Below are 22,812 nucleotides of genomic sequence, written 5' to 3'. Positions count from 1 at the left end.
CAGTCAAACAAAATACGTCCTCGCTCTCCTGTTGTGTTAGGGCTGTTCGTCAGATAGTATACTAACTCATGTCGTTCTGTGGGGAAGATGTAAGTACCATTTTGTGTTCCCATTTCGCTTGAGCTTCAGTGCCAGATGTCTATTCAGGTGATTTTAGTTACGTTTGCATTGATCTCTTCATTGTTCATTGTTATGTGAGTGACCAGACAATGTCTGTTTTCAGACAATGAATCGGTAATGTATCTAATGGATGAAATGTAGCGAATAAATATCCCCCAATGGATGACAGTTATTCTTGTGAACGAACTGATGCCCCATTACAGTTTTGTAGTATTCAGAGAGCGAATAGGGACATTTCTCTGTGACTTTGACACTCTCACTATCTGTAGGTGATTCCGGGAAGATTAGAGAACTCGATCAAACAATTATAATGACGTCACACTATCATTGTTGTACTTGATTATGAGCCAGGAATCCATAGGCCAGAGTGAGTGAGTATGGTTTTACGCCGCAATTAGCAATATTCCAGGGGACAACACCAGAAATGGGTTTCACACATTGTACCCATGTCGAGAATCGAACCCGGGTCTTCGGCGTGACGAGCTAACGCTTTAACCACTAGGCCACACGGCCGCCGCTAGGCCATACAGAACGTGCTTTTCAAACACGTTAAACCTATAGATCTAGACAATTATGCAAAAGTATGGAGAAATTAAAGATCAACCATAACACTGTTTAAGTAGAAGACATGACTCGAATATGTTCGATGCTCGTTGATTCTACTCCCGGGATAATAAAAAACCCAACATGACGTATCTATATCGACTAAGCTATGGATCGGGAGGTTACAACTGACCTATTCTGACCTGACTGACTGTGTGTTTCGTGCCGTATGCTATGCTCTCAATCGCTGGCTTACATATCTATATATGTGACAGGTACACTTCCCATGAATCAACCATACTCTGACCATAATGGTAATTAGGTTACACTTCAACTACTTAATCTAACACGTCACGCCGAAGACCCGGGTTCGATTCCCCGCATGGGTACAATGCGTGAAGCCCATTTTCCGGTGTCCCAAACGTGATATTGGAGGAATATTGCTAAAAGCGGCTTAAAACAATACTCACTCATTCACTTTGTTTGCACAGCTCAGGATTTAGACGGGTTTTTATTCCTGCAACGGCTGAATCCAAAGTAGCTGATCCCCTTAACGTTTATGTGTATATATTACAGTAATTACGTACATTCCTATGACCTCATGGGTCACGTTTGACTCAGCTACAGTAGTTCTCTCTGAAGAATTGTCTCAATTAGTTAGGTTCACTTAGTTAACTTCTACGTTCTACATTCCACTGGGCTTTTCTCTCAATTTAAGCTGACACGCCATGATACATCCTACTCTTCAAGGTCACACCACTGTATCAGCAAGATTGGACTTGCTTGACTTTACATGCATGTGCATGTGTTTGTGACGGGTACCATTTGTGGGGCAGGATACGCTGACCTGTTCATGAACACCTGGTATCGTGAGATTTGTTATGAATGTGGAAAGGATCTCATTGCTTTTTTTCATTTTATAACGGTACATCCAGAACATAAACTCGACTTCAATAGAACAAATCTAGCACATGTTAACAGTTTTATAACAGGAACATCTATGTGTCAACATCCAGTTAGACAAGATCGTTAAATGTCAGGACTTCCTGCGTATCAAGTTACAAGTTACTATTTGTGTTGAACTATTTCAGGAAACCGCTGAAATTCATGCTCTTTGCCCTCCTACTCTGTGTGGTTGTGTGCTTCCTGCTGTTTCTGACATGGCCGACCCAGCCAGTTGTGTTCACTGCGGAGCTCAGGTACGGCCATATTCACCCTTAGTTTGTTTGTTTAAAGTGGCAGTCAGCAATACTCCAGCTGCATCACGGCGGCCTGGAAATAATAGAGTCTGGACCAAACAGACCAGTGATGAGCAATGCCCAAAGCCGTTGGGGTACGTCGACACACAATCAACAAATTAGCGAGTCCGGCCTTCCGATCCACTAAGTCGTCTCTTATGACGTGTAAAGTGTAACTTTGCGTCCAACATATGGCCAAGTAAAATCAATATTCCTAATAAGTGAAGACATGATGAGATCAACTAATAATTGTACATATATTATAATATAGAGATAGCGTTACTGCACATGTGGGTAGTCGAGATTACTAAAGATTTTATCGGACGATGTATGCCCTAAAAGTTATGAATTTGTCAAATGCGGATGTAGCAGCAGATAAATTAGATTGATGGCATAGGGCTTTATAAGGATGTACAAGTATACAGTACAAGGCTTGGCAGTTCCTGTCGTGATTGCATCTAGTGCAGACAAGCTCTCAGTCTCAGGTGGTCCAGGCATGACAGTTCCTGCCGTGATTGCATCTAGCGCAGACAAGCTCTCAGTCTCAGGTGGTCCAGGGATAGCAGTTCCTGTCGTGATTGCATCTAGTGCAGACAAGCTCTCAGTCGCAGGTGGTCCAGGCATGGCAGTTCCTGTCGTGATTGCATCTAGTGCAGACAAGCTCTCAGTCTCAGGTGGTCCAGGCATGGCAGTTCCTGTCGTGATTGCATCTAGCGCAGACAAGCTCTCAGTCTCAGGTGGTCCAGGGATAGCAGTTCCTGTCGTGATTGCATCTAGTGCAGACAAGCTCTCAGTCTCAGGTGGTCCAGGGATAGCAGTTCCTGTCGTGATTGCATCTAGCGCAGACAAGCTCTCAGTCTCAGGTGGTCCAGGCATGGCAGTTCCTGTCGTGGTCCCATCTAGCGCAGACAAGCTCTCAGTCTCAGGTGGTCCAGGTAAGACAACGTTGGGAATAAAACCACCCTGCAGTTTCTGAAGTCGTCTCCTTGTTGCTTCTTGGCGGTGTTCCACCAGTAGCTGGGGTCTTACTCCAACCAAGAAGCCCACGGGGATATTCGATCAAAGATCTGGGACTTACAAAACACATCCATTGTGTTGGAACATGTGTGATGAGTTCTTGTTTTCTGCAAATACTTAATTGGCGATACTCTCGAGTCGACTACTGGTGTAACATCAGAGCTTCACGTGACATGATGTATCACTCCCATAGCGTATTCCCATGAAGAAATAGTTCGATCTCCACGATTTATTTCAACTCAGTGATTCATTCATATACGTTTGACGACTAGTTCCCCTGTCACGTCCCATGGAATCCGTTTCAGCAGATGTTATTATCTGGCGTTGGCGTTTTATGTTTAAAGATTCGTTGCCAGTCGAGGGGAATATTAGATTAAGAGATAAACGCTATGTGTTTGCTGGTGTCATTGCATATTTCGGTGCCCGTTTTAGCCGCATTATCAAATGTCAACCTTTTCGATAAAAAGATTACATTTCCCTGAATTGAATAGTCCTCAGTAACACTTGCAAATCTAAAAACACATTTGTTAATACAAAAGGATGTCGGTCTTTTGGTAGCGCTCTCTTTCTGCTGTAGACACTATGGAATGTGATGAACATGAACATGTTGAAGGAATGAAGATGGCTGATCGAGATAAGATGCACGTCTATTACGTTACACGTTCGCGCCGAGTCACAAACATTTTGGTAACTAGAGTGTGTATATAGGATCCACATGGCCCTGTAATAATACATACACATGACGCACTTCCGACTTGAAACAGCTGTATATCCCTTAACAAGAGAATGTTGATCCCTGCACCGTGCTCTGTCTGGTCAACGGGGATACTTAACAAACTCTTTGATCCCGTTAATCGCCTCTTACGTGATTTGTCCGAAGACCAATGCTAACCCGGATCTTTACGGGGAGACAAGCATGGGTTGCTGAAGACCAATTTATATCCCGGATCTTTACGGGGAGACAAGCATGGGTTGCTGAAGACCAATTTATAACCCGGATCATACGGGGAGACAGGCATGGGTTGCTGAAGACCAATTTATAACCCGGATCTTTACGGGGAGACAAGCATGGGTTGCTGAAGACCAATTTATATCCCGGATCTTTACGGGGAGATAAGCATGGGTTGCTGAAGACCAATTCATATCCCGGATCATACGGGGAGATAGGCATGGGTTGCTGAAGACCAATTTATAACCCGGATCTTTACGGGGAGATAAGCATGGGTTGCTGAAGACCAATTTATAACCCGGATCTTTACGGGAAGACAAGCATGGGTTGCTGAAGACCAATTTATAACCCGGATCTTTACGGGGAGACAAGCATGGGTTGCTGAAGACCAATTTATAACCCGGATCTTTGCGGGGAGATAAGCATGGGTTGCTGGAGATCAGTTCTAACCCGGATCTTTACGGGGAGATAAGCATGGGTTGCTGGAGACCAGTTCTAACCCGGATCTTTACGGGGAGATAAGCATGGGTTGCTGGAGACCAGTTCTAACCCGGATCTTTACGGGGAGAGAAGCATGGGTTGCTGGAGACCAATTCTAACCCGGATCTTTACGGGGAGACAAGCATGGGTTGCTGGAGACCAATTCTAACCCGGATCTTTACGGGGAGATAAGCATGGGTTGCTGGAGACCAGTTCTAACCCGGGTCTTTACGGGGAGATAAGCATGGATGGCTGAAGACCAGTTCTAACCCGGATATTCACGGGGCCAAGAAACATGGAATGATAAGGGAAGGTTTACCTTGATTCAAGGTTTTATCACCTCGATGCCGGCAAACAAGGGTTTCAATAGAATTAGCTCAGAGTGACCGATATTTTTTTACGATATATTCAGACAGACTTAAAAGTATGCAATGATATAGATTTATTGAAAAACTGAAAATTTAAACCAGCTATGCACTGCACGTAGTGTTGGCATTAGTGTAAATGCACATTCTCCGAAAACACGTGATTAAACTTGAATTCAAAATTTAATATAGTCATAACGAGTCATGTGATTACACATTGAGGTGCAATTTAACAAAACATAATCCTATGTGCCCTTTGCATTCTTGAAGTCTCACATCATTCACAACCTTTGCGATATACCACCTTGAAGCCATTGTGCGTCTACAAAGGCTGGGTTAACACATACGCAGGGTATCCAGAAGTTTTAGTGGTCTGTGGTAGTGGGCAGTGTACTGCAAAGTGGATCTCCTCGCCATGTGTTACTAATTACCTCAATGCATGAGTCTTTGTTTGTTGTTTAACGCTGCACTCAGCAATAGTCCAGCTATATGACGGCGGTCTGTAAATAATCGAGCCTGTAGCAGACAATCCAGTGATTTACATCATGAGCATCGATCCAGGCAAATGTAATCAATGACATCCATCAACCAATTCAGCGAGCCTGACCACCTGATCCCGTTACGACAAGCATAGTCGCATTTTACGACAAGCATGGGTTGAAGATCAATTCTACCCCGGATCTTCACGGGTTTTATGACTGACATGGTTGTTGTACACTAACGAAGCTGCGCTGTTAATAACAATATGCTCGACTTCCTCATTGTTTCTGTTTCTTTATGCATATGAATCTGAATTTCTGTTCGGATTGGCAAAGTCAAAACAAGGTAATATGGCCAAGAAGTTTATCTTAAGCTTCAGGTATATCGGTGATCGGATGCCGCTCAGTAACCATCAAATAGCCAATTCCCTTCCACTGATTTACTCACCTGAACTAGATATACAGGAGACCAGTGAGACAACCTCGTCTGTTTCCCGTTAAGATCTATGCATAGAGATTCAGAGTGACAAAACACTCCCCACAAGACTGTTTGACAAGAGGGATGACTGCAACTTTCAAATGTCAACTTTCCCTTCATGTCGAGAGCAATATTCCAGCAGCTCCAGCCTTTGGTGTTTCACAACTTTGGAGGTACAATCGAGCATGCTCTTTCTACCAAGATTTCCAAGCGTGCCATATGGGTCTTGCTCAGAAGCTGTTTGATCAAGGTTACAACAGTCAGGGCCTCGGTAAAGCTTTCAAAAGGTTTTATGGTAGATATGTGGAGGACATTTCCAAATTTTACGCATCAGTTACAAAAATGATGTCCGATGCAATCTCTATTTCGACCTGTACCATATGTTTCCATGTTTTTTTCAGGTGAACAACTGACTTGCCTTTGCATGAGTTCATGATGGTTGCCACCGGTGGGGCAGGATACGCTCACCTTTTCGCGAACACCTGGTATCATTACTATTTGATAGTGATTCATACACACATGCTCATGATATATTCGGAATTATACAATCGACTCTGCTTTATGCAGAAATTTCTTTTGGATATGGAAAGGGTTTTGTCGCTGTATTTATTTATTTATTATTATTATTATTATGATAATAGAAAAGGTTTTTGTCGCTATTTTTAAAACAGATTACATTTCTTCCAGCGCGAGGGAGGTCGCTGCATCTGACATCAGTGTAACAAAGGAGAATTCCACACACGATAAAGGTGGCACCTTCTCACCCGTTAGGGCTATGCAGGACCAGGACAAGACAAATAATAGCAAGAACAAGAACACACCTACCAAAGACAAGCTTGAAGAGAACATGACACCGTCCGACAGTTATACATCAAACGCCAACGTAAGACAACACCCACGGTACCTCATCTACCTGTGTGACGAAATTCGTTCTTGTGGAGGTTGGGGCGACAGACAGAAGGGAATAGTAGCTGCCTATCTCCTTGCTGAAGTAACAGGTCGACAGTTTGGTATCAATATGTCCTATCCTTGTGACATCAAAATATTCTATGTCCCAAATTTGGTCGACTGGTATGTGAAGGTGAAGGACATTCGTGGTTTGAATTGGGAAATCGTGGATTGGATGGATAACCGCAAGGGCGTTGTCGACGTTGATATTGACTTCAACATGAAATACCCTAGTGATGTCATCTTCCTAAAAACAAACCGCGATATCATCAACAGAATAAAAAAGAGTTCTAGATATGGTCGCCTTGTTCCAAAGCAGTTTAAAGACGGAAGCCGTGCTCAAGTCTTTCAAACTATATGGCACATTCTAATGAAGAAATCCTTTCATTTTGAAGATCATTTAGACAGGTTTATGAAGAGAATTCCAAAGAACGGCGATTTAGTTTGTGCTCACGTCCGAATTTGGAAAAATCCTTCCATTTCAAATGACGGTGCTTCTATAAATTCGTTATCGTCTGTAGATATCTTATGGAGATTTTTGTCTGAGCATGACAATTACAGTCGTGTCTTCATAGCAAGTGACTCTCTTGATGTACGAAATAGTGCCAGGAAATGGTTCGGTGTCCGGGAAATTGACACGGATGGTGCAGTGCTTCATATTGACCGACAAGGACATAAATCTGGTGCTTGCTTGGGCTTTGAGATGGCACTACTGGATCAAACTGTCCTTAGTCTCTGCAAGGTGCTTGTAGTATCAACCAGCAACTTTAGTATCAGGGGTGCCATGATGTCACAACTAGAACAAAAACTTTTTATCTTCAGAAATGGAACAATCACGCCATTTAGATTTAATGGTTGACATGATAATAATGTTTTTCACTGTGTATAATTCGTGTGTTTATGCATTGTATCTACAAGTGAAAATACTCTAGGTGAACTATACCACAGTGACCTGTAGGGACTTCTAAAAAAGAACAATGTACTGTTGTACTGTGCAAAACACCTATTTTACAATTTGGGGAAAGACCTTTAGGCAAGAAGTAGGCGTCCCCATGGGCACCAAGTGTACTCCCCTTCTTGTGTATGTGTTTCTTTATGCATATGAATCGGAATTGCTGCCTGGATTGGCAAAGAGAAAACAAGGTAATTCGGCCAAGAGTTTAACTTTAGTTTCGGGTATATCCATGATCTAATATGGTTCGATAACCATCCAATAGCCAATTCCCGTCCACTGATTTACCCATCATGGCTGACCTAGAAATACAGATCAGTGTGACCGCCTCAAATGTTTCACATTTAGATCCATGCATAAAGATTCATAGTGACAAAACACTCTCCACGTACGTGACTTTAAGACAAGAGAGGTGACTTCAACTTTGCAATAGTCTACTTTCCCTTTATGTCGAACAATACTCCCGCAGCTTCTGCCTTTGGTGTTTACATTTCACAACTTTGGAGGTACAGTCGAGCATGCTCTTTCTATCAAGATTTCAAAGAGTGTCATACGACTCTTTCTCAAAAGTTGAATGATCACGGTTACAACTTTCAAGGCCTCAGTAAAGCTTTGAAACGTTTTACGGTAGACATGTGGACATTTCCAAATTCCACGCATCAGTGATCGAAATGTTGTCCGATGCAATTCCCTATTTTGACTTTTGTTCCCATTTTTTTTTAGGTGAACAACTGACTTGCCTTTGCGTGTGTTTATGATGGCTGTCATCGACATGATCGCAGGGCACGCTCACCATTTCGCGAACACCTGTTATCATCACTATTTGATAGTGATACATACAAAAATGCTCATGATATAGTCGGAATCGTACAATGGACCCTACTTTTAGCAGAGGTTTCATATGAACATGGATATATATGGTTTTGTCGCTTATACTTAGAAGGTTGCATTTTAAGTATTGGTTGTGATGGACAAATCGACCTAATACTGGATACCCGTGAAGATCCGGGGTAGAATAGGTCTTCAGCAACCCATGCTTGCCGTAAAAGGCGACTATGCCTGTCGTAAAAGGCGACTAACGGGATCGGCTGGTCAGGCTCGCTGACTTGGTTGATGCATGTCATCGATCCCAATTGCGTGGATCGATGCTCATGACATTAATCACTGGAATGCCTGGTCCAGGCTCGATTATTTACAGACCGACGTCATATAGCTGGAATATTGCTGAGTGCGGCGTTAAACAACAAACCAACCAACCAACCAACCTAATACTGGAGTTGTCAGATACTTTGGATGTTCTGTGCAGATTATGGTAAACGACATGTATAGTTTGACCAGAAATTATTGAGAATTACAACATTGTAAATTATATGTTTATTAAGTCATAGACCAAGAGATAAGTTTGTCCAACAATCTCTTCTTACGTAAAGCTACAAAACAGTAAACATTTCAATATTTTGTCAGACCACCTCTTTACCTAATACACGCTTCAATGGGGAGAGGCCTAGTGCCTATGAAGGAAGTCGGAAAGTCATGAGTCACACTGTCACAATATATCACCACCTGTGCTTTAATATCACATGTATTTTTTAGAATTTCTGCCTGCCTGGCGCTCGGCATTAAGGAGCTAAAACAGGGCCTGGTCGGTTCTGAGTCAGTATACTGTGTCTGAGTGGGGTATTCATGTTAAACTGCGGCATGGTATCTCAGTGAGCTAGCACTGTATATCGACATCAGTCGGGACTATTAAAAGCAGCCACACACACACGTGCATGCACGTCGCTGTTTAAGTGTAATAATCTTGGAAGCACGTTAAACCCTATTTCACCACCACATCTGTATAAGTACAATACTATGGAACGCGAGAGGGGTCCTGAAACACCACACACACACGCACAAACACAAACACGCGCGCGAACACACACACACACCTCAACCCCCACACCTTTGGAACACCATTTTTCAAATTCTGGATCAGTCCTTGTCTTCTGACCTCGCCTCACCTCACCTCAAAATGTCATTAAATCCGTTGATTGGCTGTGCGCTGTCTAAACCAAGGGAGATAACCGCCGCGGGACTACAAGCAGTACACCCCGTTCGTTTCACACATGGGTGGCGGTATGAGCCGAATGTACCCGAGTGGGTAGTTGCAGTGCCGGAGTGACGTCCCTTGTGTTTACAAAGTCTCGGCGTACCGAAGTTGGGTATGGGTTTGTCATAGTACTTACGATACGTCAAGGTGTTACAACAAAGCAGGAACAATGTCCAATTCTGTACATTTAATATGACAGAACATAACATATATCATATTCAAAATATATAAAATATATATATGTGTTGATCCGACACTGCGAGAAATCAGTCACCCATGCTCGCTGGTAGAAAACCAGTCAAGCGATTCAACTTGAAATTCAACCAGTGTTGTCTCCAGCAAGGCAGATGCACAATGCTCCATCGCACTGGTCACCGTGTCTAGCACACGTTCATAGAACGTGAGATCCGTTGTGAGCCCATTCCAAATCTTATCAAAAGGACTGCGGTTTGACCACACCCTATAGCGACAGGCGTGTCGTTGACCCAGTGCGTCGTCGCGTTCAGGTTGGTTGAAGAATAGAAATACGTCGCAGTGTTTAGCGGCCCACGCTGTGTAGGTGATGTATGTGTGTACACCACGCAGGGGCTTCTCCGTCGCCTACTGATCTGTCGTGTCGCCTGCCGTAGGTTCAACTGGCTGGGGTGTGAGAAGTGTCGTAAACCTGTTTATTTACTTGGATATTGTGTTCATTGTGTCGGAAGGATTTTGAAGCAAGTTTCTGTGTCGCGAGGATGCAGATCGCTTTGAGGTTATCAAAGACGTACTGCTGTCGACAGGGATGCAGTTTAAGAAGCAGGTGAGTTAATGGTCTGTATATACATATGTTGTTGTTGTTGTTTATGAAGATTGTTATTGTGTTTCAACTATCATGTGAATTCATGTGGGTATCTTCAAGCTTTAAGCATCAAGTCTCATTTGATCTGAACAGTGTCCACGTGACCCTAAGTATCCAATCATAATCAAATATATACTCGTTGGCAAAAGTATCTTTGATGATAGTGATTTTGTTTGTGTGTATGTTTGTTCTTTAACGGTGCACTCAGCAATACTCCAGCTATATGACGACGGTCTGTAAATATTCGAGTCTAGATCAGACAATCCAGTGATCGACATCATGAGCATCGATCTACGCAAGTGGGATATGATAACAGACATGGGGAGGTACACCCATGGCTGGTTGGTTAGTTGTTTTAAGGGATTTTATGTTGTTGTTTTTTTGTTTATTCCATCTGTATGTCAGCGATCTTTGGCTTACGGTTACATGCATCAACTAAGTCAGTCTGACAACCCGATTTCCTTAGTCGGCGATTACGACAAGCATAGTCGCCTTTAATGGCAAGCATGGGTTGCTGAAGACCTATTCTACCCCGGATCTTCAAGGGTCACAAGCATAGGTTGCTGAAGACCTATTCTACCCCGGATCTTCACAGGTCACAAGCATGGGTTGCTGAAGACCTATTCTACCCGGATCTTCAGGGGTCACAAGCATAGGTTGCTGAAGACCTATTCTACCCCGGATCTTCACAGGTCACAAGCATGGGTTGCTGAAGACCTATTCTACCCTAATCTTCACGGGTCACAAGCATGGGTTGCTGAAGACCTATTCTACCCCGGATCTTCAGGGGTCACAAGCATGGGTTGCTGAAGACCTATTCTACCCTAATCTTCACGGGTCACAAGCATGGGTTGCTGAAGACCTATTCTACCCTAATCTACACGGGTCACAAGCATGGGTTGCTGAAGACCTATTCTACCCTAATCTTCACGGGTCACAAGCATGGGTTGCTGAAGACCTATTCTCTTTCCCGTATCTTCATAGGGCGTATACCCATAGTAAAGTGCCATACTTGTGCAGTGGAACTCAAAACCAAGTAACCACTAAGTAAACTACTAAAGGGACCAGGGCAGCAGGTTCCTGAAACTATTCCGGTATATAATTGTGTGGACTTCTTTCAGGAGGATGCGTCTCGGTGTACTGGCAGCCATCTTCCTGGTGGTCGCCTGGTTCTTCATCCTCACCACTGGATCATCCCGACCATTCCTGCTAGCCTATGAACTCAGGTACCATGTGTTTCATACAGTGAAACCCCGATAGTCCGAAATCACCGTTTGTCCGGAAACTCGATAGTCCGTAAACCCCGATATTTCATAACTCCCGTTAGTGCGGACACCATGCATTCCGGACAAGTACTGTCTGGACATCTGTGTAATACAGAGGGGCAACTACAACTAGGATTTCATTCGAAATTTGACGTCCGGATTATCAGGGGTTCACTGTAGAGGACATTGTTTACACTACCAATGTGAAAGCTTGTTTGTATGAGCCACGATACAACGAGGGATAAGTATAAGCACGGCACTATTCACATTCCTGTTGGTTGTTTTAAGTTAACTTAGCACTGTACTCTTTTCAAGACATATTTATGACGTAACATATTGGTTGTTTTTTTTAATTTTAATCTTAATATTAAAGAAAACGCCAGCACACTTTTGTCCAAATTGTGTCAACCTGACGGCAACTTGGCGCCGACTCCAAGTTCTTTAACAAGATCATGCTATTGACCCATGGCGCAAAGGTGAGGTGAGGTGAAATGGTGTTTCACCTTTTTCCAAGTTGCACTTATAGTGCGACGTGCATGCACGTGTGTGTGGCTGCTTGTACTAGTCCGGACTGATGCCGAGTTATAGTTCAAGCCCACTGAGATACCATACCTCAGTTTAACATGAATACCTCACTCAGACACAGTATACTGACTCCGAGCCGACCAGTCCTTGTTTTAGCCCCTTGATGCCGAGCGCCAGGCAGGGTAACAACAAGTACCATATTTTAACCTCTTTTTGTATGACGCGCCTAGGAATCGAACCCCTGACCCTCCGCTCTACCACATCACCACGGAGGCGGTCCATGGCGCAAAGATGTTATTCCCCTGGTTACTCACAGTATTACGCATTCGCTGACACGTTTCGAATATCATCTGTTACTCTTACCAAAGGGGTAACACTTATATTTTACAATTATACTTTTAACAAAACTGCCTTTGACAGCCGCTACTCACTACGTTGTCTTCTACCAACAGATACACACAAAACAAGAATGAGTGAGGTGGTTTAACTCCGCTTTAAACAGTATTTCGCGGCGTGTCAGATGAATGTGTGAGGAAATAAATGTGAGCCCGAATTGCTGCAGGTCTCTGACGTTCTCCTCTGTGATGACCCACGAGCACGGTATGGTGCTGACAATCCTAGAAACATAATTGGGGTGAACCGGGATTCGAACCAGCAATCATTGGTTTCTGGTGTATTCAACGAGCGCAATTCTACCAGGCGCACACCATGTATAAGTACATTTGACATTTTATAGACACAACGCTTTCATTTTGCATATTATAAAATAAATAAACTGATGGACCCTCAACAAACAATCTCATTAAAATCAGATCTTAGCTCTCTCTATCGCTAAACAAAGATCTGAGGATATCCCATTACGGGTCACGTCAGAACGACCTTTCATCCGACCAATGTAAACGTCGCCTACCAGATCATGAAAGTGACAGTCGGAATGTGTTTTTAATCATGCAACCTCGAAAATGTTATGTATTCCGAACTACAGTTACGGCCCGTATGACTGATTCCGTCAAACTTATCGTCTATCTCTCGCTTCCGTGGGATAAACATTTGAACGGAGGAGGCGTTGCACAGTAGGTGGGAATTTAAGCACTGCCAAACAATCTCAGCCATATATTGGACATTCCAGAATGTTCGTTTGTTCAGTTTTCAAAATTATAATCGAGAACTATGTCAACATATCTCTCAAACGTAGTCTGAAATGGAAGTCGCCAGGTTGAAACGCGTGCCGTAAAGCTCGATAAAGCTGCATTCTAATTCGCTGATGTCGACTTCTTGTTATTCATTTCAGTGGTCGGGCAAAGTTCGCGAAAGGTGGTTCTTACGTGACCCGTAATGGGATCTCCTCAGATCTTTGTTTAGCGGCTGCGAGAACTCGATCTGACTTTAATGATATTGCTCATCAAATAACGGGAGACATAAGCAGGGAAGTGTTGTTTTATGTGACGTACCAAGAAGATAACCGGAGGATGAAAAGCGTGTATAATGTTTCTGAAGTTCAGTGTTATTGATAACTATATACTAAGACCTTTTCTGTTTCAATATTTCGGTGAATTCCTTCATTTCTTCCCGCCAGTCCTGGCACAGCTGCGTCTAAGGCGTCGCTTTGTTCTGCGCAGAGTCTAGGCGCGCAAGAATCCTTTAATAGTTGGTTCGAATCCAAGATCTGCCTTATTATTCTTTGTTTTTCAGTACTATACCTGACAGTACTATACCTGACAGTTGTGCTCTTGGGTTTCCCTTAAGTCTAAATCTTGCATTTCCGTGACAAGCTGACACGTCCTGATACAACTAAAAACATGCTCAAAGCCTGAAAGAACCTAACTACCTCACTCACTCTTTCCATTAAACACGTTCTGTTGTCTAGTGGATAGAGCGTTTCGGCCCAGAGAGCGGAAGGTCGGTCGTTCGATCCCCTGGCGGCACCATATCAAAAGACGTTAAAAGCTAGTACTTGTTGTTACCCTGCCTGGTGCTCAAGAAAGGAATGAAACAAGGACTGGTCGGCTAGGAGTCACTATTCTGTGTCTAACTTAAACACGCACGCACGCACGCACGCACGCACAGAATTAATTGAACAGATTATTAAACCCTATTTCACCTCCTCTTACTATTTGTATGTTCAAATGCGAATGGTTATCAGATTGCAAGGTGACATTACTTTTGTTCCCAATGCATTAATATTTTTGCGATATGAGTGAGTGAGTGGGTGAGTTTTGTTTTTCGCTTTTAACAGTATTCCAGTTATATCACGGCGTGTCGGCTTAATGTGGGAGGAAAGCCCAAAGTGATGTCTTAGACGTTTATCACTTCGGTGAAACCAACGAGCACGGGTATGGTACTGACAAACCTAGAAACATAATCGGGGCGAACCGGGATTCGATCCCACAATCAATGGTTACTGTCGTGCCCAAGGGACGCAACTCTGTACAGGGAATTGCGGCGCTTTAGACGACTGGCCACCCATGCCCCCTTTTGCGATATGTTATACCTGTATATCATTGTTTACTGTGGAATATTACATTGGTGTATATCATTGTTTACTGTTTACTGATTGGTTCCAGTCCTTGGAATGTAGCTGCTGACTCAAACATGAGTGCCAGGAAGGAGAGCCTTGTATTCGCTGCTGGTGCCAGATCTGGACAACCATTGAAGACGAAGCATAAGGCCGCAGAGAATCCACAAGCACCTCGTGTCGTGAAGGGAACTGATTACAAAGAAAAAACGACAGAGAAGGTACCGAAGTCCAACAGGAATGACACTAAACGCGCCTATGGACCCAACAGACGGTACCTCATCTACCTCTGCGACAAGAAGAGTCGCTGTGGAGGTTGGGGCGACAGACAGAGGGGCATAGTAGCTGCCTACCTGCTTGCTAAGGTAACAGGCCGACAGTTTGGTATCAATATGTCCTATCCTTGCGATATCAAGATGTTCTACATTCCAAACATGGTCAACTGGAATGTGAAGGTGAAGGACATTCAAGATCTGAGTCGGGAGAATGTGGATTGGATGAATAACCGCAATGGTGTTGTTGACGTTGAAAGTGACTTTAACCTAAAGTTTCCAAGCGATGTTGTCTTCTTGAGAACAAACCAAGACATCATCAACAGAATTAAGAACAGTCCCAGATATGGTCGCCTTGTTCCGAAAGAGTTTAAAACCAAAAACCGTGCCCAGGTATTTCAAGCTATATGGCACCTTCTGGTGACACCGTCTATTCAGTTTGGGAAACGTATCAACAGGTTCATGAACAGAGTTCCTAAGGGAGGAGATTTAGTCTGCGCTCACATTCGAATGAGGAAAAATCCCAGCATACCCAATGACGCTTCTCAAATAAACGCATTATCTTCAGTAGACTCCTTATGGAGGTTTCTGTCTAAATATGAAAACGCTAGTCGTGTCTTCATAGCAAGTGACTCAGTGGATGTTCGCAATAGAGCCAAGAAATGGTTCGGTGTCCGGGAAATTGACACGGATGGTGCAGTGCTTCATATTGACCTTCAAGGACATAAATCTGGTGCTTGCTTGGGCTTTGAGATGGCACTACTGGATCAAACTGTCCTTAGTCTCTGCAAGGTGCTTGTTGTATCAACCAGCAACTTTAGTATCAGGGGTGCCATGATGTCACAACTAGAACAAAAACTTTTTATCTTCAGAAATGGAACAATCACGCCATTTAGATTATAGTTAGTGAGTGAGTGAATGAATGAGTATTGTTTTTATGCCATTTTCTTAACTATTCCTGCAACACCACCCCGGGGGACTTCGGAAATGGGCTTCACACATTGTACCCATGCGGGGAATCGAACCCGTGTCTTCGATGTGACGAGCGAATGTTTTATCCACAAGGCTAACCCACCGCCCCTTTTAGATTATAATAGTTGACATGGTAATATTGTTTTTCACTGTGTCTGCCTGAGCACTTTATCTGGTTGTGGAACATGCTTCAGGGGAAATGACAACTGTACCACGGTCACCACACCAGACAGAGCTTAGAACAGCCAAACCAGTGCTTGAAAACATTGTCAATGTCCAAACAATGGAACTATTTCGTCATTTAACTTCTTGTGATTAACATGAGTATGTAAAGGGATGAACACAATGCGCCCTTTAACCCAATCAACGCAATTGATCCTATTTTACAAGAAAAGCCCCAAACGCATTTCTCGGACAAAACGATTTTGTCAGCTATGTTCTCAAAGGATCTCAATGAAATAAAAACGTCTGACAGGACATTATTCAAATAAGAATTTGCTAGAGTCCGATGCTTGATCCGACCAGCATATTGTAATCTTAACATATGACGTAGACCTTTTCACAACCTCCAGTGGTCTACTATAATGATAAAAAAATAATAATAATAATAAATAATGATAATAATAATAGGCCATTTATATTGCGCATATTTTCCCAACACTCAGATGCATGCTCAAAGCTGGATCAGTGTGCACTCAGGAATCATTCCCAGCTCCCTGGGGAGTATTCATTACTTATTATTAATTTCATGGTAGATCTAAATACTGAGGATCTGCAGACTGTCTCTCTACACGATGTAAACAGTCACAGCAATGTTTGCATTTTGTTTACAAGATCAAAGCAAGCTAAGTGTAAGTTATTATCCCCACAGAACACAAATGTAACATTCAACGTAATAAAAGGTGCATGTGTGCATATGTATATGTGTTATGGCAACGTGAGCGACAGACATCACACCCCAGACCCTTACCAAAAGCATGCACACAAAGAATAATACGTTTCTATCAGATAGTAGAAAAATACATTTCCTGATATACAATGGGTGTCTAGATCTTGTTTCGTTGAGACGGTGAGACGGTGTTTCATTGGGACAATAACAAACAGATTCCGTGTCCAGACACTGCCTTGACACGGGATTTCACAAACAGGCACGTGTCCAGACATTGCCTTGACACGGGATTTCACAAACAGGCACGTGTCCAGACACTGCCTTGACACGGGATTTCACAAACAGGCACGTGTCCAGACACTGCCTTGACACGGGATTTCACAAACAAGGAACGTGTGCAGACATTGCCTTGATGCGGGCTGTCACAAACGAGGCACGTGTGCAGACACTGCCTTGACACGGGATTTCATAAACCGGCACGTGTCCAGACACTGCCTTGACACGGGATTTCACAAACAAGGCACGTGTGCAGACATTGCCTTGATGCGGGCTGTCAGAAACAAGGAACGTGTGCAGACACTGCCTTGACACGGGCTTTCACAAACAAGGCACGTATGCAGGCACTGGTTTGATGAGGGCTGTCACAAACGAGGCACGTGTGCAGATACAGTCAAGACCCAGGCTGTCACAAACAAGGAACGCGTGAAGACACTGCCTAGACACGAGCTATCACTAAAAAGGCACGTGTGCAGACACTGGTTTGATGCGGGCTGTCACAAACGAGGCACGTGTGCAGACACTGCCTTGACACGAGCTTTCACAAACAAAGCACGTGTGCAGACACAGTCTAGACCCAGGCTGTCACAAACAAGGCACGTGTGCAGACATTGCCTTGATGCAGGCTGTCATAAACAAGGCGCGTGTGAAGACATTGCCTTGATGCAGGCTGTCATAAACAAGGCACGTGTGCAGACACAGTCTAGACCCAGGCTGTCACAAACAAGGAACGTGTGAAGACACTGCCTTGATGCGGGCTTTCACAAACAAGGCACTTGTGCAGACACTATAGATAAGGGCTGTCACAAACAAGGCACGTGTGCAGACATTGCCTTGATGCAGGCTGTCACAAACAAGGCTCGTGTGCAGACACTGGCTTGATACGGGCTGTCACAAACAAGGCACGTGTGCAGACACTGGCTTGATACGGGCTGTCACAAACGAGGCACGTGTGAAGACACTGCCTTGACACGAGCTTTCACAAACAAGGAACGTGTGTAGACACTGCCTTGATGCGGGCTTTCACAAACAAGGCACGTGTGCAGCTACTATAGATTCGGGCTGTCACAAACAAGGCCCGTGTGCTGACACTCCAGATTCGGGCTGTCACAAACAAGGAACGTGTGCAGACACTGCCTTGATGCGGGCTTTCACAAACAAGGCACGTGTGAAGACACTGCCTTGATGAGAGCTTTCACAAACAAGGCACGTGTGCAGATATTGCCTTGATTCGGGCTGTCACAAACAAGGCACGTGTGCAGACACTGGCTTGGTACGGGCTGTCACAAACGAGGTACGTGTGAAGACACTGCCTGGATGAGGGCTGTCACAAACAAGGAACGTGTGCAGACACTGCCTTGACACGAGCTTTCACAAACAAGGAACGTGTGCAGACACTGCCTTGATGCGGTCTTTCAAAAACAAGGCACGTGTGCAGCTACTATAGATTCGGGCTGTCACAAACAAGAAACGTGTGCAGACACTGCCTTGATGCGGGCTTTCACAAACCAGGCACGTGTGAAGACACTGCCTTGATGAGGGCTTTCACAAACAGGTCACGTGTGCAGATATTGCCTTGATTCGGGCTGTCACAAACAAGGCACGTGTGCTGACACTGGCTTGACACGGGCTGTCACAAACGGGTCATGGGGATTTGAATGCAGAGATATTTCGACTAATTCAAATGAAGTGTTTTTCTTATATGTGTATATGTATATTGTTATGAAGTGATTTCCAAATAGAAACTTTTTACTTTATTGTATTTAGAGGATGTGTCTCTGCATTGTGCTCTCCATGTGGATATTAAGTTGACGTCATTATGACGTCAGGGTGACGTTTAATATCCCTCACGATTGTTGGATTACACGTAGGAAGAAAGTGTTTACGGTAGATCAGGGCATCGACTTGGGAATAACACCTGCAAATCTGAAAACATAACGTTTACATCGTACCTGTGTGGTGGAACTTTACGGTACAACAAGAGGAATAGTGCCTGTACAGCCAATACCCATTACTCGAGTGGATCCGAATGGATCCGAATGTATCGTTACCATGGCTACTGGGTATAGATAGTACTTGGATGGGCGACCACGAGTGACGACCAATTCCAATGTCACCCTGTGGATTGTTTGTCAGCATACGTGGGTTGTTGTTCACACAATCAACCACTAGTTACAGGCCACAATCTATGGCAAATATGTTCGGTTGGACTTAAACACCATTCACTCACTCACTGAAGTATGTAACTGATTCATGTGGATAGCAACCGTTTTGTTGGCCTGTGTCGGCCCTTCTTGCATCACAGAGGTCCTGTATTGGTAGTGTACCTTACCATCCTTCAGGACCGTCTCCGATGTGTTGTGGATAGAGCGCCTGCCCGGAGAGCGGAAGGTCGGGGATTCGATCTCCGGCCGCGTCATACCAAGAGACGTTGAAAGATTGTACTTGTTGTTACCCAACCTGGCGCTCGGCTTTATCAGGATAAAACAAGGAATTGTCGGTACGGAGCCAGTATACTGCGCTCCGCCTGAGTGGGGTGTTCATGTTAAACTGCGGCATTGTATCTCAGTGGGCTAGCACTATAAAATCGGCATTAGTCCGGACTAGAACAAGCAGACACACACACACACACACACACACACGCATGTACGTCGCTATATAAGTGTTATAATCTTGAACGCGAGATTAAACCTTATTCACCTCACCTCGGCGTTACCTATTGTCACCATGCCTTAAGCATTAAGAGGCTACAACAAGGAAATGTCGGCTCGGAGATAGTATACTGAATCTGAGTGGGGTATTCATGTTAAACTGCTGCATAGTATCTCAGCTTGCTAGCACTATGAAATCGGCATCAGCCCTGACTTGTACAAGCAGCCACACACACAGTGGCGACGCAATCTGGTGATGTAACACCCACTGAAGAAGACAATTTTTTTTTGTCTAAACGTTGATTTGCCACGGACGTGACCTTGACCGGTTCCTTCCATCGCAATCTACGTTATAGCAAACAGCGTGCACCGCATTGTTCCTCCCTTTACACGGGTGCTGGTGAAAATCAAAATGTCGGATCTAATACTGAGCAGCAGATTTCAAATGAAATTATGTCATCTTGTGAAAATCACGTAAGTTGACAGCTTATGCCAAAGAAAGATACTTCTTACTCCCTTAAACGACACTCTCGGACACTATCCCAGTTGTCTGGTAATATTAATAAAGTCCATTTCTTCAGCGCCATTTCCGTCTACGTAGTCGTTCATAGGTAACATTGCTTAATTAACGCCAATTGTATTATACATCATTTGCAGACAAATAAATTTCCATTGTATGCAGAATGTTTTAAGATCAAAATGTCTGACCAAATAGTGTGAAGCAATTTTTAAAGTGAAAATCGGCCATCTTTGAAAACATTCTCGACATTTAAGGCTTACACCGAAATCATCAGATACTTCTTACTTCCGTAATATATTATCTTTCCTTGTTGTTCAAGGCCTACTTCTGATATCGCCTATCCCACAATTAACAACACGGACTTGAGACATAGATTGCATCATACATTTTGAGAAAACTTCCTTGAAGATATACCAAAGAGAATTACTAATAACAAATTTAAACAAATAATAGCAGACATAGCACAATTCTCAGCATGCACATGTATTAAAGGGTTACTTACATTTCGAAAGAGCTAGTTGTGTTTAAATGGGTTTGTTTCCTTTGTGATTAGGTACAAATACAAGCGTCAATAACGCGTTCATGTTACGCCACGTCAAAGCAAAGAGATCCGTCATGGGTTATTGCACTTTTACATACTTCTCTACAGAATGGCAGAACATATGACATAGTTTTCACTTTATAGGATAAATGCAACATTCTTCATCTGAAACGTGGCACGGAAGAAGAGAGAGGATCGGTCAGTTTATTTTGGGGAGGAGTTATTGACCATCTCGTGGAAGGTCACGCCTATACGTACTTGGTGATGCAGGTTAGGGACAAACTCCAGAATGCCCACATCAAGGAAATACTGAACGCTCGCAATAAAAGTCAAAATCAATAACCTTAATGATGATCCGGTGTATATTTTGTTTATGTCATTTTATGATAAAAACTGGAATTTCCCGATTGAAAAACTGAGATCAATTAAACAATTTAACCATCATTTCCACAGAATCATCCTAATAAATTAAATTACTTTACTTCTGTCACTCTCAATGCAGAGTATTCTTTGCATGGTATTAACTGTTGCGTGCATGCTGCTGCTCCAACACTGGAGGATCTCCATACAGTTTCAAAAGACAATGAACCATAACAAAATCCATGATTTAACAAAATCACCAAAAGAAAAACCGGCTCCAAATAAAACTAAGCGAAACAAGGAAAGATATATCCTGGATAGAACTTTTCTAAAAATTACGTTCATCCGGACAATCTATGTCAAAACGTGAAAAAAATCAATTGGGAAAAAAACTGAAAACAAAGTATAAGACAACAAACGAGAAATAAATATTTTTAGGAAATATTCTAACAAGTTAGTGATATGTCTCAGGGCCAAAATGCCCACCAGCAAGCAAAGCGGCTTGGTTCCATAGTCCAGAGATCTCTGCTAAAGAGCCCATTGAGTGAGTGAGTGAGTGAGTGAGTGAGTGAGAGAGTGAGTGAGTGAGTGAGTATGGTTTTACGCTGCAATATCACGGCGGGAGACCCATTGCACGATTCCGACTTTATCATAAGCATGTTTTTATTAATCACTATCAAATCGTGATAATATCAGATGTTCGCGAAAAGGTGATCGTATCCTGCCCCACCGGTGGCACCCATCACAAACACATGCAAAGGCAAGTCAATTGTTCACTAGCACAACAACAAGGGAACATATGGAACGACATAAAAGGAAAGTTGTCTCTTGGGAAGTTAAAGTCATCCCTCTTGTCATGAAGTCTTGTGGAAAGTTTTCCTTTTTGTCACTTTTGTTTATGCATAGTATATAATCTTTATGCATGATATTATGCATTTTATAACCTATGGTATACATCATGCCAGCACAATATCCCCCGCTGTTTATCTGTTCATTCAGGTTCCACATTTCTCGGCTTCAAACAGTTTTATTGCAAGAGCTGTCTTGTATATGGGTACAAACCTTGTAACGAAGTTAATGGCTTAGTACACCTCGTGTGTTTCCATGTAGCTTGAGCAATGACTTGAGGTACACGTGAGTAAGAAAGTGAGTGAGTTGTGTTATCCTCGCTTTGAACAGCATTCCAGTTAATCACGGTGTGCCAACTTGAAGTGGGGAGAAAGTTTGAAGTGATGCCGGTCTCAGACGTTTACCATTTTGGTGAAACCCATGAGCACGTACGGGTGTGTTGCTGACGAACCTAGAAAAGTAAGACTTACGATGCAAATCACTTGAAAAGATAAAGGGCCTTGTCTTGAAGTTTTACTTCCCTGCTAGCCTGTGGCAGAGTGTTTGATGATTAATTTTTGTGTTTACCAAACCATAAACTGTTTGTTTTTATCAATTGAAATGGTTCCTAGTTCGCTTGTACTACTATAAACAATAAGATACTGTCACATAAACTGCCAAATACATTATAATATTTTT

General features: G+C 43.3%; 2 protein-coding genes across 2 annotated transcripts; both read left to right on the top strand.

Moving 5' to 3' along the window:
- The first annotated feature begins 807 nt into the window (after positions 1-807).
- Positions 808-7,476, top strand: LOC139467845 (uncharacterized). The gene is made up of 3 exons (XM_071249348.1): positions 808-812; positions 1,755-1,862; positions 6,357-7,476. Exons 1-3 carry the CDS (start codon positions 808-810, stop codon positions 7,474-7,476), a joined length of 1,233 nt encoding a protein of 410 aa, XP_071105449.1.
- Positions 7,477-10,120: 2,644 nt separating this feature from the next.
- On the top strand, positions 10,121-16,975 carry LOC139469743 (uncharacterized). The gene is made up of 3 exons (XM_071252012.1): positions 10,121-10,460; positions 11,621-11,725; positions 14,854-16,975. Exons 1-3 carry the CDS (start codon positions 10,396-10,398, stop codon positions 15,977-15,979), a joined length of 1,296 nt encoding a protein of 431 aa, XP_071108113.1. The 5' UTR covers positions 10,121-10,395; the 3' UTR covers positions 15,980-16,975.
- Positions 16,976-22,812: the final 5,837 nt, after the last annotated feature.

This window comes from Haliotis cracherodii, unplaced genomic scaffold (assembly GCF_022045235.1).
Source record: "Haliotis cracherodii isolate W230 unplaced genomic scaffold, xgHalCrac1.p SCAF_2, whole genome shotgun sequence".
In the NCBI taxonomy this organism is placed as follows: domain Eukaryota; kingdom Metazoa; phylum Mollusca; class Gastropoda; order Lepetellida; family Haliotidae; genus Haliotis; species Haliotis cracherodii.
Note: the sequence above shows the minus strand (reverse complement) of the source record. Positions and strands in the feature narration are given on the sequence as shown.

What these genes read in the sequence shown, in the direction of transcription:
- LOC139467845 (XM_071249348.1), top strand. An exon ending in GTGTTCACTGCGGAGCTCAG is followed by an intron (nt 1,863 to 6,356) that starts GTACGGCCATAT and finishes CATTTCTTCCAG; the next exon opens with CGCGAGGGAGGTCGCTGCAT.
- LOC139469743 (XM_071252012.1), top strand. Translation starts at nt 10,396, where the DNA reads ATGCAGATCGCTTTGAGGTTATCAAAGACGTACTGCTGTCGACAGGGA. An exon ending in GGATGCAGTTTAAGAAGCAG is followed by an intron (nt 10,461 to 11,620) that starts GTGAGTTAATGG and finishes GACTTCTTTCAG; the next exon opens with GAGGATGCGTCTCGGTGTAC. An exon ending in CTGCTAGCCTATGAACTCAG is followed by an intron (nt 11,726 to 14,853) that starts GTACCATGTGTT and finishes GATTGGTTCCAG; the next exon opens with TCCTTGGAATGTAGCTGCTG.